General features: G+C 40.4%; 1 protein-coding gene and 1 non-coding gene across 2 annotated transcripts; one reads left to right on the forward strand and one right to left on the reverse strand.

Moving 5' to 3' along the window:
• The first annotated feature begins 5,089 nt into the window (after window positions 1-5,089).
• On the forward strand, window positions 5,090-7,844 carry LOC141614314 (uncharacterized). The gene is made up of 3 exons (XM_074433069.1): window positions 5,090-5,500; window positions 7,050-7,524; window positions 7,642-7,844. Exons 1-3 carry the CDS (start codon window positions 5,090-5,092, stop codon window positions 7,842-7,844), a joined length of 1,089 nt encoding a protein of 362 aa, XP_074289170.1.
• Window positions 7,845-13,893: 6,049 nt separating this feature from the next.
• On the reverse strand, window positions 13,894-14,000 carry LOC141615756 (small nucleolar RNA R71). The gene has a single exon (XR_012530159.1). It is a non-coding gene; the product is annotated as a small nucleolar RNA R71 (small nucleolar RNA).
• Window positions 14,001-14,776: the final 776 nt, after the last annotated feature.

Raw genomic sequence — 14,776 nt, forward strand, 5'->3', positions numbered from 1 at the left:
GCGGCGACGAGTTTGAAGCTGATTTGGAAGAAGAACACTCGATCGAGAGGACTTTTGGTCGATCGAGTGGTTTTATGTGCTGAAGAGGTCGATCGAGTAGTTTATTCTCCTTGAATCGAAATGCTGTTTTGAGGCTTTCCTCGATCGAGTAACATTTCTACTCAATCGAGGGGATTTTATGCTGAAGTCCTCGATCGAGTAGTTTTAAACTGCTCGATCGAGAGGTCTAGTGTTTTAGTAGTTTTAAACTGCTCGATCGAGAGGTCTGGTGTTTACACGGGCTTAATTAACCGTGATGTCTTATTTAGTTAATGGACTTAGTTTTTCTATTTAAGCTTTCGATAATTAGGTTATAATTACGTTTTACACTACTTAGAACGCAACTTTACTCTCTTAATCTTTCCCTAAAACTTTCTACTGTAAATTTGGCTCTTAGATTTCTTTGCTCGGATTTGGGTTGTTCTTTACGCTGGAATTCTTGTGATTGTAATCCTTCTCTCCTTTTAATCTTAATCTCGTGATTTGTTGCTTTAATTACTTGTTTCTCTTATCATTAATTTCTGCCCTAATTTAGTTTATGCCATATCTTAATTATTTCATCATGCTTTATATTAGTTCATTCATCATTGTTATTATTGATATCATTAACAATATGAGTAGATAAATCCATTCATGTTGGGATTAGGGAATCCATGGTAGGATTGTGACGATGTAGCTAATAGGCTAGATGATTTATTTGTGAGAATCTGTACTCATGGCAATTTAATTATAATACCGACTTAGTTGAGTACACGCTTCTAAGTTATCATTTAATCTGGTTAAATTTACTCTTGGATCGGAAGATTGGACTAAATAGACCTGGTATGAAAAGTAGACTACCCTGACGAGGACGGAAGTTAAGTTAGTGGAAATCTAGGATAGAAAGTGGACCGAAAGGACCTTTCCAGTATCTGTCTCACGATAAATTATCTAGACTATTTGCAGTTGAGTCACTAGACTATCATGGTGAACCAAAATCCTGACATGTTCCTTCTTTATTGATCATCTTTATCACATTTTCTTGCCTTTTACTGCTCTTACTTTACTACTCTTTCCCTTAAGGCTTTTTAGTTTAGAAACCAAATTCAAACTCCCCATTTTGTGACCAAATAGACGGACCTTTAAGAGATATCTTGCCTCCCTGTGGAGATCGACCCGACTTTCCTAGGTATATTAGTTAGTGTCAGTTGGTTATTTTTGGTAGGTACACGACTAGCCTGTCAAATTTTGGAACCGTTGCTGGGGACGGAAGGTTGTCAAAATCTCGAATATATGTGATAGATCCGATTCCACACTAAAGTTTGTCAAGATCTCTGGGTCTACATAACGGGTCGGCCTCATGGTTCGACGCATCAAGGTGATATATGATTAATTTATACCATTTCTCCTCTGTATTCTCATGCATATTGACTCCGTTTGAGACGGTTTTTCCTGTCTTTCCTTTCATTTTGTATCTTAGTTACCTAGTCTATGTGATCTTGTCCGTCTTGCAGCAATTGGGGCGGAAATTGAGGAATTGGATCAAGGGAGAGGAATTGAGAAGATAACATTTAGAAGAGAAGAAGAAATGCTGAGAAGAGGTTCCCAGCCGGTAGGCCGGCAGCCGGTCAGCAGACTGTGGCTGGCTGGGACCTCTTAACACTTGGCCAAGGAGCAGAATTGAAGGAAATTTACAGGGAACTCCCAGCCGGGCAGCCTGCCGGCTCACCGGCTGGGAAGGCATGAAGAAGGAAGGAAACGAAGAAATGAAGAAGAAGTCACAGAGAGTTCCCAGCCGGCACCTCATCGGCGGCCGGTCCACCGGTCGTGCACACCTGATGACTTGGTTTTATTTCACAACGTACAGAGAACTCCCAGCCGGGTAGGGCACCAACGGCTGGTCGACCGGCTGAGACACACTTAAGCTATTTTGACTTCCCTTGTAATTTTCAACCTAATTTCTGTGTAAACTATAAATAACCCTTCCCTTAATCATTTTTACACTCAACCCTGGATCTGAAATTATTTCCCTAATATATAAACACTTTTAAGCAAGCTTTAGTCTTTCCCTAATCAAACATTAATTACTTAATAAATTAGCTTTGAATTAGTTACTCTCAATTGTTTACATTTGGAATTGTGTTTTAATTTGAAGATTGGTGAAGATTATTCTTCTATTTAATCCAAGATTGCAACTTTATCTCTCAATTGGTATAATTCTTTTTCTAGTTTGTTTATCTTTCAATTGTTTACATATTTAAGTTGCTTAATTAATTTATCTTACAAACATGCTTTCCCTTATTTGTTACATGTCAAAGCTTCCATCTTTTATGTTGTTTTTACCAACATGTGTGAGCAGTGCCTTACTAGGATGGAGGGGGATATCATATAGAATTATAGAAGTGGATTATGACATAAGGAGATTGAAATCCTTGAGTTTATGCTTGTTGATTTTATAATGCACATAAGGTGTTTCTAAGAATGCTTGAGTGAGAATTTAGGCATTTGAACTATATTTTCTACTTGTTGGGTGAGAACTTGACTAGTATATAGGAAACACATGATAAAACTATGGTTGGGTTAATTAAGTGAGGATTTAATCGATCTTAACTTAGGGGTTAGTCTCACATCAAGAGATTGGGTCTTTCCTTTGCTTATGCTCTTGGGTTTTGTCGTTCTATGTGTATTTCCTTCCTTCTCTATATGAGTGAACCCGATATCCTAGTTCATTTAATCATTTATGTTCATCGTCTTTAGTATTTATTCGATTTCCTATTGTTTTAGTCTATTTCCTTTAGTTAGAATTAAATCAACTCAATTTCTTATTTTGGGCTAAACTAGTAGTTTAACAAGCAATCCTAGAACCATAACACCGTCTTTTCGGTTCGACCCTCACATCTACGACGACCTTTCGTTATACTTGTCAGGTTACAAATATAAGATTTGTTTCACAACATGTTTTTGGCGCCGTTGCCGGGGACGGCGATATTGTATAGGATTATTTGTTTTCATCTCGGCTTAGTTCTTTTATTTGTTGTTTGTTTTCTTCCTTGTCCTAGTGTAATCTTTGCATTAGGACTATTTGATATTTTGTTGAGTGCATGAATAGGTGTTATATCGAGCCTCTTTTCCCACTTGATCGTGAGATCGAGAAAACATTTCGGGCAAGAAGAAGACAAGCTCTATCGGCAATACGAAGATCTCCAACTTTTGTTAACCCACCAAACACCCAAACTTCCACAATTGAGCATCCAAATACACCACCCTCTTCCTCCACCCTATCACTTGTCCACATTCCACACCACTCTCCACCAAACAACTGTCCAATCAATTCTCCATAAAACTCACCTACACATTCACAATACTCCATGCATACCAACAACACCGAATCTCCACGACATAACCTAGTAAACGATGATATGGCGGATCAACCTATGGGATACTATAATAGGCCGGACCCCACCCGGGCAGCCGTCAACAATGGAGCTCTTGCACCCAACACTTTTGAGCTTCAACACCATGTGATAAATTACATGCAACACGATGTGTTCCATGGGATGAAAAGTGAAGATGCCCATCAACATCTCACTACATTCAAAGAGAAAGCTGGTTCTATCAAACACAATGGTGTAACCGAAGAGCAAATGCTTCTAATGATTTTCCCAATCACCTTGAAGGACAATGGTGAGAAGTGGTTGAATTATCTACATTTACCACATGGGAGACCTTATCTAAGGCTGTCATCCACAAATTTTACCCACCATCTAAAACCGCAAGAATTCGTCGTGAGATTCAAACCTTCAAACAAAGACCCATGGAAACTCTAAATGAAGCTTGGGAACATTTTAGGGATATCCTCTCGTCTTGTCCACACCATGGTATCCCAAAATGGATGACCACCCAAACCTTTTCCAAACTCTTGAACAAAGGTTTTGGTACATGATCGTGGCGGCATCCAGTGGTAATTTTGATAACATGAACAATGCTCAAATCACGAAAATGATCCAAAATATTTCCGAGATGGAGAGTAGCTATGCTAGGGATGTGGAATACAAGAGTGAGAGGCCTTCTAAGATAGAAGCGGAGTACAAGGCTAATTTGGATGACTTGACCAAGAAGTTTGAGGAGTTCAAGATGGAAAAGAAGCAAGGGGAATTAAAACAAGTCCAAGAGGGCGGACCTAGTCACTCCAAGGTATACTAATTCCAAGAGCCTAGGTCTCCTTCTAGGTATTATCCTCCCCAAATGAATTGTGATTATTGTGGCGGTGTGGGGCATACGATTGAATATTGCTCATCAATTCCACAAGATGACCAACAAGAATGCTTTGTTCTTCAAGGGTAAGGTGCACCAAGGGTCTCTTATCAACGCCATGAGACATTCTACCGTGCCTTTCCCAGCCAAGATCCTAAACTTTCTTATGCGGGGCAACCATTAGACCCCAAGTACCAACAACCACAATACATGCCTCCACCAAAGCCCGCTCATTCAAGGCAATATAACCAAAATCAAGGTCAAGGCTCCAATTTCTAGGGTCAGCGTCAACATGATAATCCCAACTACATTCCACCACATCAAAGAGACAACTACTGCAACCAACAACAAAATCCTCCATTCCACCAAGGGTATCATCAATAACAAAATCCACCATTTCAACATCCTTTCAACCAACAACAAGGGTATCAACAACAACAAAACTCTTACCCACCTCCACAAAACAAAGAGCAATATATTAAACCACCAAACCCCAACGCCTCTCTTGAGAAATTTTTAAGAGAAATGGATGCAAAGGTCAAGACAAGAGAGGCTCAAGTAGACAAATAATTCCAAAGCTTGAAGACCGGGCTCCCCAATGTCCAAGCACATCAAAGGATATTTGACTCATATATGGCCAATCATAGCCCCTCTTTCTCACAAAGAGTGCTACATTCACTGCCTCCTCAAGGTTCTCATCCTAGAGATAGACCGCCACTACACCAACAAGCTCATGTAGTGACCTTAAAGAGCGGGAAGGATTTAGAGGATCCTTACAAGGTTTATAAACCAAAAAGGAAGAGGGACGTGATGAAAGATGGTGAGGAGAGTCCACCTCTCGCCCACAAGTAGAGTTGACAACAATAAGAAGGGGAAGGTGGGTGAATATCTTAACTATGACAAGAACTTTGTCTTGGAGGAGATTGTGGTTGAAAGAGATCAAGAAAGAGTGGTTGAAAGAGACCAAGGTAAAAGAAAAGAATCAAATGAAGTGTATAACACCAAGCAAGCTTTCACTTCCGAAAAGACCTACAACCCTCCAATACCATTTCCTAATAGAAGTAGAACAATGAATGAGGAGAAGAAATTCTCTAAATTCTTGGATATCTTGAAGAAACTTGAAGTTTCATTACCTTTCACCGAGGCAGTGACACAAATGCCACTCTACACCAAATTCTTGAAGGATGTTTTGACAAAGAAGAGGAGCATTGGAGTAGATGGTCTAGTGGTTCTTAGGGGGCAATGTAGCATGGTCTTACTCAATCCCATGCCGGAAAAGCTACAAGATCCGGGTCGTTTTCTGATACGTGCATTTTATATAGTCCTTTTAGGCCTTTTTATGCACGTATTTCTATGTTATTATCGTAGTTTATGCTACGAAATGCCCCGAATATGCTACTTTGGTTTGTTTTGTCTTATATGCAGGAATGAACCAGAAAATAGTGAAATCGAGCCTTTTACCGTCCGTTTAGCATGCATTTGGAGGAAGAGTGAATTTGGAGCGGGAATGTAGCTATTTTGAGATGCGCAAAGAAGAAAGATAGCTAGGCGAGCAAAGGAAGAACTTCAAATTGCTAGTGCCTACTTTGAAGAGCTATATCTCGAGTTCTAAAACAGATATTCAGGTGATTCCAATTGGAGATGAAAGCTTGTCCTCTTAGCTTTCCAACGCCACCGGAATTGCCCTGTTTGCCCAAGTAACGAAGAAATGACAGCCGTTTGAAGTTCAGTGCGCAAAGCAGGAAAAGTACTCGATCGAGTAGATAATCACTCGATCGAGTACTAGCTACAGCGAGAAGATATTAGTCGAGAATAATTAGATTATATCTTAGTTTTATCTTATAATTAGATCAATAATAATTATCTCTCATTATATAAGAGATACTAAGTTAGACCTAAAGTATTCATTCATTCCCTGGAGTCAGTAGAGGGAACGGACGACTGCTTGTTCTTCAATTCTCTATTTTTCGGATCAATTATTGTATTGGTATTATTTATTCTTCTTTAATCTTTTAATCATCTTTATTGCTTGAATTCCTTCTTCCCTTATTTATTATCATAATTGCTTTTATTCAATCCTTATCAGTTTATCATTATGTTCAGTTTCAATTATTTATTTGTTGTTGTTGTTAATTCGATGGTAGTGAATAGCTAATTTTCTCATGTTAAGACTATAGGGGATCCATAATTATGAAGGGAGAGTAATCGATTTATTGGGTTAATGCTGGTATTGTCTTTGTTGGTTAAATGCTGCAGTTAATTGTATCCGTCTGATTGAGTCGACGCAATTAGACCTATAATTCTTAGTGATCCTCGACCTGGACCGAAAGGTTGGAAGAGGCAAGACTAGTAGCGAACAATAGGGTATTGCAGTGAGTGCGAAAGTTAAGCTGTTTACACTTTAGGGTGAATTAAGGACCGAAAGGTGACATTCGTTACCCCTTAGACCGTATTTGCATTGACCCGAGACCTAGATTACTTGACCGGATGATTATGGTGAACCGTCTGTCTTAGCTGTTCCTCTTTATCTGTTTTCTCCCTTCTTTTTATTCCCCTCTTCCTTATTCTCTTTAGTCAGAAATCATATTCAAACCCCCACATTGTGACCCGTACTCATAGACTAAAATTAGACAGATAAATCTCATTTTTGCCTCCCTGTGGAGATCGACCCTACTTGCCGCTGACTTCTGTTAGTTGTAACATAGGTTTATTTTTGATACCTGACGACGGTATCATTTTCTATTCCGTGCATGGTGGATAATGTGAGTATCAAGAAGGTACTTTGTGATCTTAGTGCTAGTGTTAGCATACCATTGCTTCCGATTGCAAGGAAGGTTGGTTCGCATGATATGATACCCACTTCTATGACCTTGAAACTAGCCGATAGGTCGATACAAAGACTAATGGGGGTAATTGAAGATATTCCAGTTAATGTGGGCAATTTCTATATTCCGGTGGACTTTGTGGTTCTAGACATTTCGGAAGACCAACAAACTCCTATTATCCTTGGGAGGCCCTTCTTGGCAACCGGGGATGTCAACATAAGTGTTACGGAAGGGAAACTCACTTTCAAAGTGGGACAAAATGTGGTAGAATTTTCCTTGACCGGGGCTATGTCACAACCAATTTTTAAGAGTGTCTATTTGGTAGACATGTTAGAAGAAGTGATTGAAAATATAAAGGATAAATGCTCAGGAGAGCATTTGGACGAAGACTATGAGGCTTTACCACCACTCCTTCATGAAGATGAGGGTAAGAACCCTCCAAAGGTAGATCTCAAACCTTTACCCCTCCCTTGAGTATGCCTACCTTGATGAGGCAAACTCCTTCCCCGTTATCATTAATGCGAACCTAATGGCATCTCAAAAGGAAAAACTTTTAAATGTCCTCAAAGAAACAAGAAAGCCATTGGGTATAGCCTTGATGATCTCACGGGAACCGATCCTCGAATATGCATGCACCGCATCACACTTGAGGATGGATTCACTCCTTCCGCTCAACCTATGAGGAGGTTGAATGAGAAATTGAAGGAGGTGGTATGGAAGGAAGTTGATAAGTTGCTTGCGGCCTGAATTATATACTCCATCTCGGGAAGCGATTGGGTAAGCCCGGTTCAAATTATCCCCAAAAAGGGCGGTATGACCGTTGTTGAGAATGAGGAAGGTGAACACATATCCATCCGACCGGTCACGGGATGGAGAATGTGTATTGATTATCGGAATCTCAATTCCGCCTCAATCAAGGATCACTTCCCCTTACCATTTATCGATCAAATGCTCGAGAGACTTGAAAACCACGAGTAATTTTGCTTCCTTGACGAGTATTTCGGGTTCTTCCAAATACCCATACACCCGACTGATCAAACAAAAACTACTTTCACTTGTCCTTATGGTGTCTTTGGATATCGAAGAATGCCGTTTGGACTTTGCAATGCTCCTGGGATATTTCAAAGAGCTATGATGTCTATCTTTTTAAATTACATTGAGAAGTCCATGGAGGTGTTTATGGACGACTTTAGTGTCCATGGCACCTCATTTGATGATTGTTTGAAGAACCTCTCTCAAGTGCTCCAAACTTGCATCCAATATAACCTCAAGTTGAATTGGGAAAAATGCCATTTCATGGTGCAAGAGGGGGTGGTTCTTGGTCATGTTATTTCTAAGAAAGGGATCCAAGTGGACAAGGCTGAAGTTGAGGTGATTGAGAAACTTCCCCCATCCACCAATGTCAAGGGTGTGAGGCGTTTTTTGGGTCATGCTAGGTTCTACCGAAGGTTTATCAAAGATTTTGCAAAAATTGCCAAACCCCTCACCTCACTTCTTGCCAAGGACACTCTATTTATATTTGATGAATCTTGTTTTGAAAACTTTTGTAGGCTCAACCAAGCCTTGGTATCAGCTCCAATAGTGCAACCACCCAATTGGGACCTCCCCTTCGAGTTGATGTGTGATGCAAGTGATTTTGCATTGGGGGAGGTCTTGGGTCGAAGATAAGACAAGAAGCTTCATGTTATTGCCTATGTGAGCAAGACCTTGGATAATTCCCAATATAACTACACTACCACGGAGAAATAAATGTTGGCGGTGGTGTATGCTTTTGAGAAGTTCCGGCCTTACCTTCTATGTTCTAAGGTAATTTTTTACATAGATCACACCGCTATCAAGCAAATTATGGTCACGAAGGATGCTAAGCCGAGATTGATACGTTGGGTATTGTTGCTATAAGAGTTTGATGTCACAATCAAGGACAAACCGAGCTCCGAAAATGTTGTTGCGGATCACTTGTCAAGGTTGACAAAAGAAGCATGAGGAGATGTTGATGATGGGATACCCATTGATGAATGGCTATCCGATGACTCTATCTTAGCTATCACGCACTCCGACCCTTGGTATGCGGATATTGCTAATTACTTGAGTTCTAGCTTTATTCCGGAAGAACTTGACAACTAAGCTAGGAAGAAGTTGAGATATGAGTCAAGGAGGTATGTTTGGGAAGATCTTTCTTATATAAGAGATGCAATGATGGAATATATAGAAGATGTGTCACTCATGAATAAGGGAAATCAATCCTTCAAACTTCCTATGCTACCACATATGGAGGCCATTTATCCACCTCTAGGACCCAAGCTCGGGTTCTTCATTGTGGATTTTATTGGCCCTCCTTATTTAAGGATGCTTATGCTTTGGTCAACTCTTGTGATCTTGCCAAAGAAAAGGTAACATTGGGAGGCGAGATGAGATGCCTCTAAATAAGATTTTGGACGTTGAACTCTTTGATGTATGTGGTGTGTACTTTATGGGACCGTTTCCATCCTCATTTGGCAACCAATACATTTTGGATGCGGTGGATTACGTGTCCAGGTCGATAGAAGCTATTGGCGCCCCTACTAACGATTCACGAGTGGTTTTCAAACTCTTCAAGGAGTACATATTCTCACGCTTTGGAGTACCTATGGTCGTCATAAGTGATGGTGGGTCGCATTTCATCAACCGCACCATTTATGCTTTGCTCAAGAAATATGGCGTCAGACACAAAGTGGCTCTTGCCTACCACCCCCAAACCAACGGGCAAGTGGAGGTGTCAAATAGACAAATCAAGGCTATTCTAGAGCGTGTGGTGAATAAGTCTAGGAAATATTGGAGCACCAAACTCAATGATGTGCTAGGGGCTCTAAGGACCGTCTACAAGACCCCGATAGGCACCATTATCCATCACTTGGTCTTTGGAAAGTCTTGTCACCTATCTCATGAGATGGAACACCGAGCAAGATGGGCTCTAAAAGTGCTCAACTATGACTTGGATGAAGCGGGAAACAAGCGGTTCCTCCAACTCAATGAGCTAGATGAGTTAGGTTGGATGCTTATGATAACGCCAAACTCTACAAGGAGTAGACTAAGCAATGACACGATTCTAAGATTGCAAGAAAAGAGATATGTGTATGGGGACAAGGTTCTACTTTTCAACTCCCGATTTCAATTATTCCCCGGGAAGTTGAGATCCCGATGGTCGGGACCCTTTGAGGTAGTGACCGTGTTTCCCTATGGATCATTTGAATTGAAGAACAAAAAGGGTGAATGCTTCAAAGTGAATGGGCAATAAGTGAAGTTCTTTTATGAGGGTTAACCTATTGAGACCCGAGGTGAAGTTGAGTTAGAAGACTCCCCACCCTTGGGGGATGAGTAATTTTGTTCATGAACAAGTAATGGTTTGGTGGAGTTCTACACGAACCACCATTTGTACATAGCATGCATTTAGGTAGAAAATGGGAGAATTGAAATAATCTTACTTGGCAATTTGAATTGGTGACGGGTTGTCATTTCGAAGAAGATCGGGGTTCGATGGAGAACACGAGCATAACCTTCAATTGGCTAAATCCCGATTTGATGTGTAGGCTCGAAAAGAGAAAACACGTATTTCGAGGCCAATTAGAGAAGTGGTTTTTAAATTTAAAGGAAAAATGAAGAACGCACGAGGTAATGTACTCCCAGCCTGTGGGCAGGCAGCCTACCCATGTGATGAGTCGTATTTTGGTTACATTTTTCCCCGCGTTTATACCTAATTCCGACTCGATTTTGTGTGCTTAATTGTCTAATAAGCTCAATTAATTCTATTTTATAATAATTAGTCCTATTAGTTTATAATTAATATTTAATTGTATTTATGTATAATAATAATAATAATAATATTATTATTATTATTATTATTATTATTATTATTATTATTATTATTATTATTATTATTATTATATTAATTTAATGTGCAGGCAAGACGGGAAAGTGAGGCGGAAGAGCAAGACGAGATTATGAGAAGAAATGGCGGAGGTGAAAATAGGCTAAAGCATGGAAAAATAAACTAAGTAAAAGAGCAGCTGCTAATTTCAGACGGTCTTTGCTGAGCTTTTACTACCACCTCCAGCCACCGTGGCAGCCACCACTCACCACCAATGACCTCCCCCTACGTCCACCATCATATTCCACCCACCCATGACCACCGTCTGCCACCACACCAGCCACCACGACCTCACCTTTCCCCCTAGCCATAAACGAAAAAATAAAGCAAACAATGTTGTGACCATCTTAAGCCACCACCACCTCAGCCACCGTGGACCACCAAGTCCACCATCATGCCCAGAGTGCCGGCAACCCCTATCAGCCACTGACGGCCACCGTGAGTGGACCCAACATCCTCCACGGCCTCCTCTTTGAAGCCCTCGCGCGCCTCCCTTGTTTCTCTATGCCGGCCCACCGGTAGCCACACACCAATTTTGCTCCTTTTTGTCAATGTCTCGCTACCGGCATAGGCACCGGCAGCCGACATGCCGGCACAAAGCTCCCATCTCAATATCTCGCATCAATTTTGGTTCTTCCTACCGGTTGCCCTACTACCGGTCCACCGACATACGAAAACCATCATCAATTTCTGCTCCTCGCTTCAATGTGCTCGCTCGGTGCCCGGGCCGGTCGTCCGCCGACCCCCCCCTACTCTGTTTTCCCCCTGTTTTTGACGGGTAGGAGTATGTTGTGCGTGGATGAGTTTTGCTTTGGAGGATTAGTAGAGTGTTGATTATTATTAGTATTTTTATTTTTATTATTATTATTATTATTAGTTTAATAATATTATTATTATTCTTATTATTAGTTGGTAATGTTGGTAGTATTATACTAGTATAAAAGGGAGTACACACAAGAGATCAATACACACCACCTTAGAATTAGACAACCAATTAGACTAGTTAGATTATTTTCCTTTCTAAATATTTTGTAGAACCCTAAATTTATTTTCCCCTCTCTCAATTTTCCTCTTACCTAAGTTGTAATCTTTACTCAAAAATTAATACAATTGTTATCTTGTTTTGTCCAAGTTCTTCATTTCATCAATTCAAGTTTCCATGTTGTTGGTATAATTCTCCCTCTTATTTCTCTCCTTTAATTTCATTTATTTACATTTACCTTCCTTCAAATTTTGTTTAATTGTTTGTGTTTGATTTCTTCTCTTTTGTTGTTGGATTATAATTCTCCATCTCTTGTTCTTCTTCTTCATGTTGGTAGTTGATACTTCTCACCCAAAGATTGAATCTTTGAGTTGTTGAGTCAAAGTTTGTCCCTTTTACATTAATCATTTCTTACTTAGCTTAATTTTGTTTGTTCATCATAGTTTTGTTGGTTCTATTGCTTGTTAAATTGTAGTATTCAATCTCATACTATGTCTATGGATAAAGAATCCATCTTTACTAATTATCTTGTCTTACTAAAAATGATTAGCGAGTAGTCCTTTAACTAGGACTCGGTTTGACCCAACATGAGTAATTTGCTTGATTGATACCCATTAAAAGGTAGTTGTTGGGAAGGATTAGTAAAGGTAGACTAGAGGGTTGATTTTGTGAAGTGGTCAATTTTGGGTAATGTTGATTTGTGACCCTTGTCCACCAATGAAAGTTGGTTAGGTCGGGAATCGGGTACCCGGAAATTGGTCATATTGCTAACCTAGGTTGAGACCGAAAGGGAGAACCAAGGGAGGGCACCTCTAGACTAGCGTTTGAATTCGACCTTCGAGAGAAGGAGTTGGATGACCCGGAAAATGATGAGGGATTGATGGACTTAGGAGATGCTAGGATACCTTAAAGAACTGCACATTTCTAGGGTATTCGAGGCCTCTACCTTAGGATTCCGACCTCCGAGACCGAAAGGGAGGGGGGTTGGGAGAACTAGTGTCCTAATGCGAACCCGAGAGGGAGGTATTAGGCGAATTAGAGCCATCTCCTCTTTACATATCACCCCAATAACTAGTTAAGGGAATCATGATGATGAATTATGAATTGTTGGTGAATATCGCGTCCTAGGCTTTTAACCCCTTGAATTACATAATTTTCATTTGCTTGCTTTATTTCCATAATTAGTTCAATTGCATTTTAGTTTATTTAGTCTAGTTGATTAGGTAAATTTCCTTCTCAATTATTGTTGACTTAGCTAAACAAAAAGATTTAAAATGATTAATATTCTCCCATACTCCTTGTGGATTCGACCCTTAATTAGTGCAACGAACTCGTTCACTTGCGAGGTTAAGATTTGATACCATCAAGTTTTTGGCGCCGTTGCCAGGGAGCAAAGGCTAGATATTAATCGTTTTATTCTAGTTTAGACAAGGTCTTTCTTTGTTACTAATCCTTTTCTTGAGTAGTGGAAGGTGTTTTAGAAGAACCGGGTAATCTTCAGTTCTTTGAGAATCCATTTGGAATTCCCCGAAGAACTAACAATGGTCGCGGTTCCTATGAGGGACAATTTAGCTCCAAAGAAGGTGGTGAATCCTAGTATTGTCAAGCCACCTATACAAGCAAATAATTTCGATGTGAAGGCTACTTTAATGCAACTAGTCCAAGGAAACCAATTCGGAGGGGGAGCTACCGAAAACCCCAATGAACATCTTAATGATTTCTTGGATAGTTGTGACATGTTTAAAGCAAATGGAGTATCGGAGGATGCAATCCGCCGTATGCTTTTTCCATATTCCTTGAGGGGCAGTGCTAAGGAATGGTTGAAGAGTTGTGAGGCCGATTCACTTAGGACTTGGGATGATGTCTTCTAGGCCTTCTTGAACAAGTATTTCCCACCGCAAAGGACCGGAAGAATCAAGGGTGAGCTTCAAGGCTTGACCCAACATGATGATGAGACCTTTTATGAGGCGTGGGAAAGGTATAAAGGACTAAAAAGTTTGTGCCCCCATCATGGGATCGGAGATGATGAGTTGATAAACAACTTCTATGAGGGGTTGAACAATGAAATGAAAATGAATCTAGGCTCCGGCTCGGGAAAAGGGGCGCTTGACAAAATTGATCACAAGACGGCCAAGGAGCTTATTGAGGAACTGGCATCCCGTACTTTTCATTGGAATAATGACCTCCACAAAAGGAAAGGGAAATCCAAAGTGGAATCCACAAACAATGTGGAAGTTACGGGATTGATAGAGGAGCTCAAGCAACAAATTGCTTTGTTGAACTCTAGTAACACCTCAAGAAACTCTTCATCAAATTGGTCTCAAGTGTATTGTTGTGAGATTTGTGGAGATCAAGGGCATCCACCAAATGAATGTCCTTTAATGATGGGAGAGACAAATTGTATGGAGCAAGTGAATGGAGTGTGGGAATCAAGTCCGACTAGACAAGCTTTCAACAACAATCAATACCATCCCGGAATGAGAACCCACCCAAATTCTTCCCACGGCTCACAAAATGTCCAAAACTCCACTTTCCATCAAAAACAACAATTTACACCAAATTTCCAAGCCCAAAAGCAAAATCCCACCTTTCAACCAAGACCACCATTTCAACCACTTAATCAACCCACCCAACAACCATTTCACCAAAATTCCTAACCTCTCCAACAATCCACCCAACCCAAAACAAACATGGAGCTCATGATGGAGCAATTGATGAATACTCAAATCCAATTCATTGCTCACTCTAACCAAAGGCAAGAGGAGGCCACGTCTTCTATCAACCAACTAAGGA

This window comes from Silene latifolia, chromosome 11, assembly GCF_048544455.1.
Source record: "Silene latifolia isolate original U9 population chromosome 11, ASM4854445v1, whole genome shotgun sequence".
Classification (NCBI taxonomy): Eukaryota; Viridiplantae; Streptophyta; class Magnoliopsida; order Caryophyllales; family Caryophyllaceae; genus Silene; species Silene latifolia.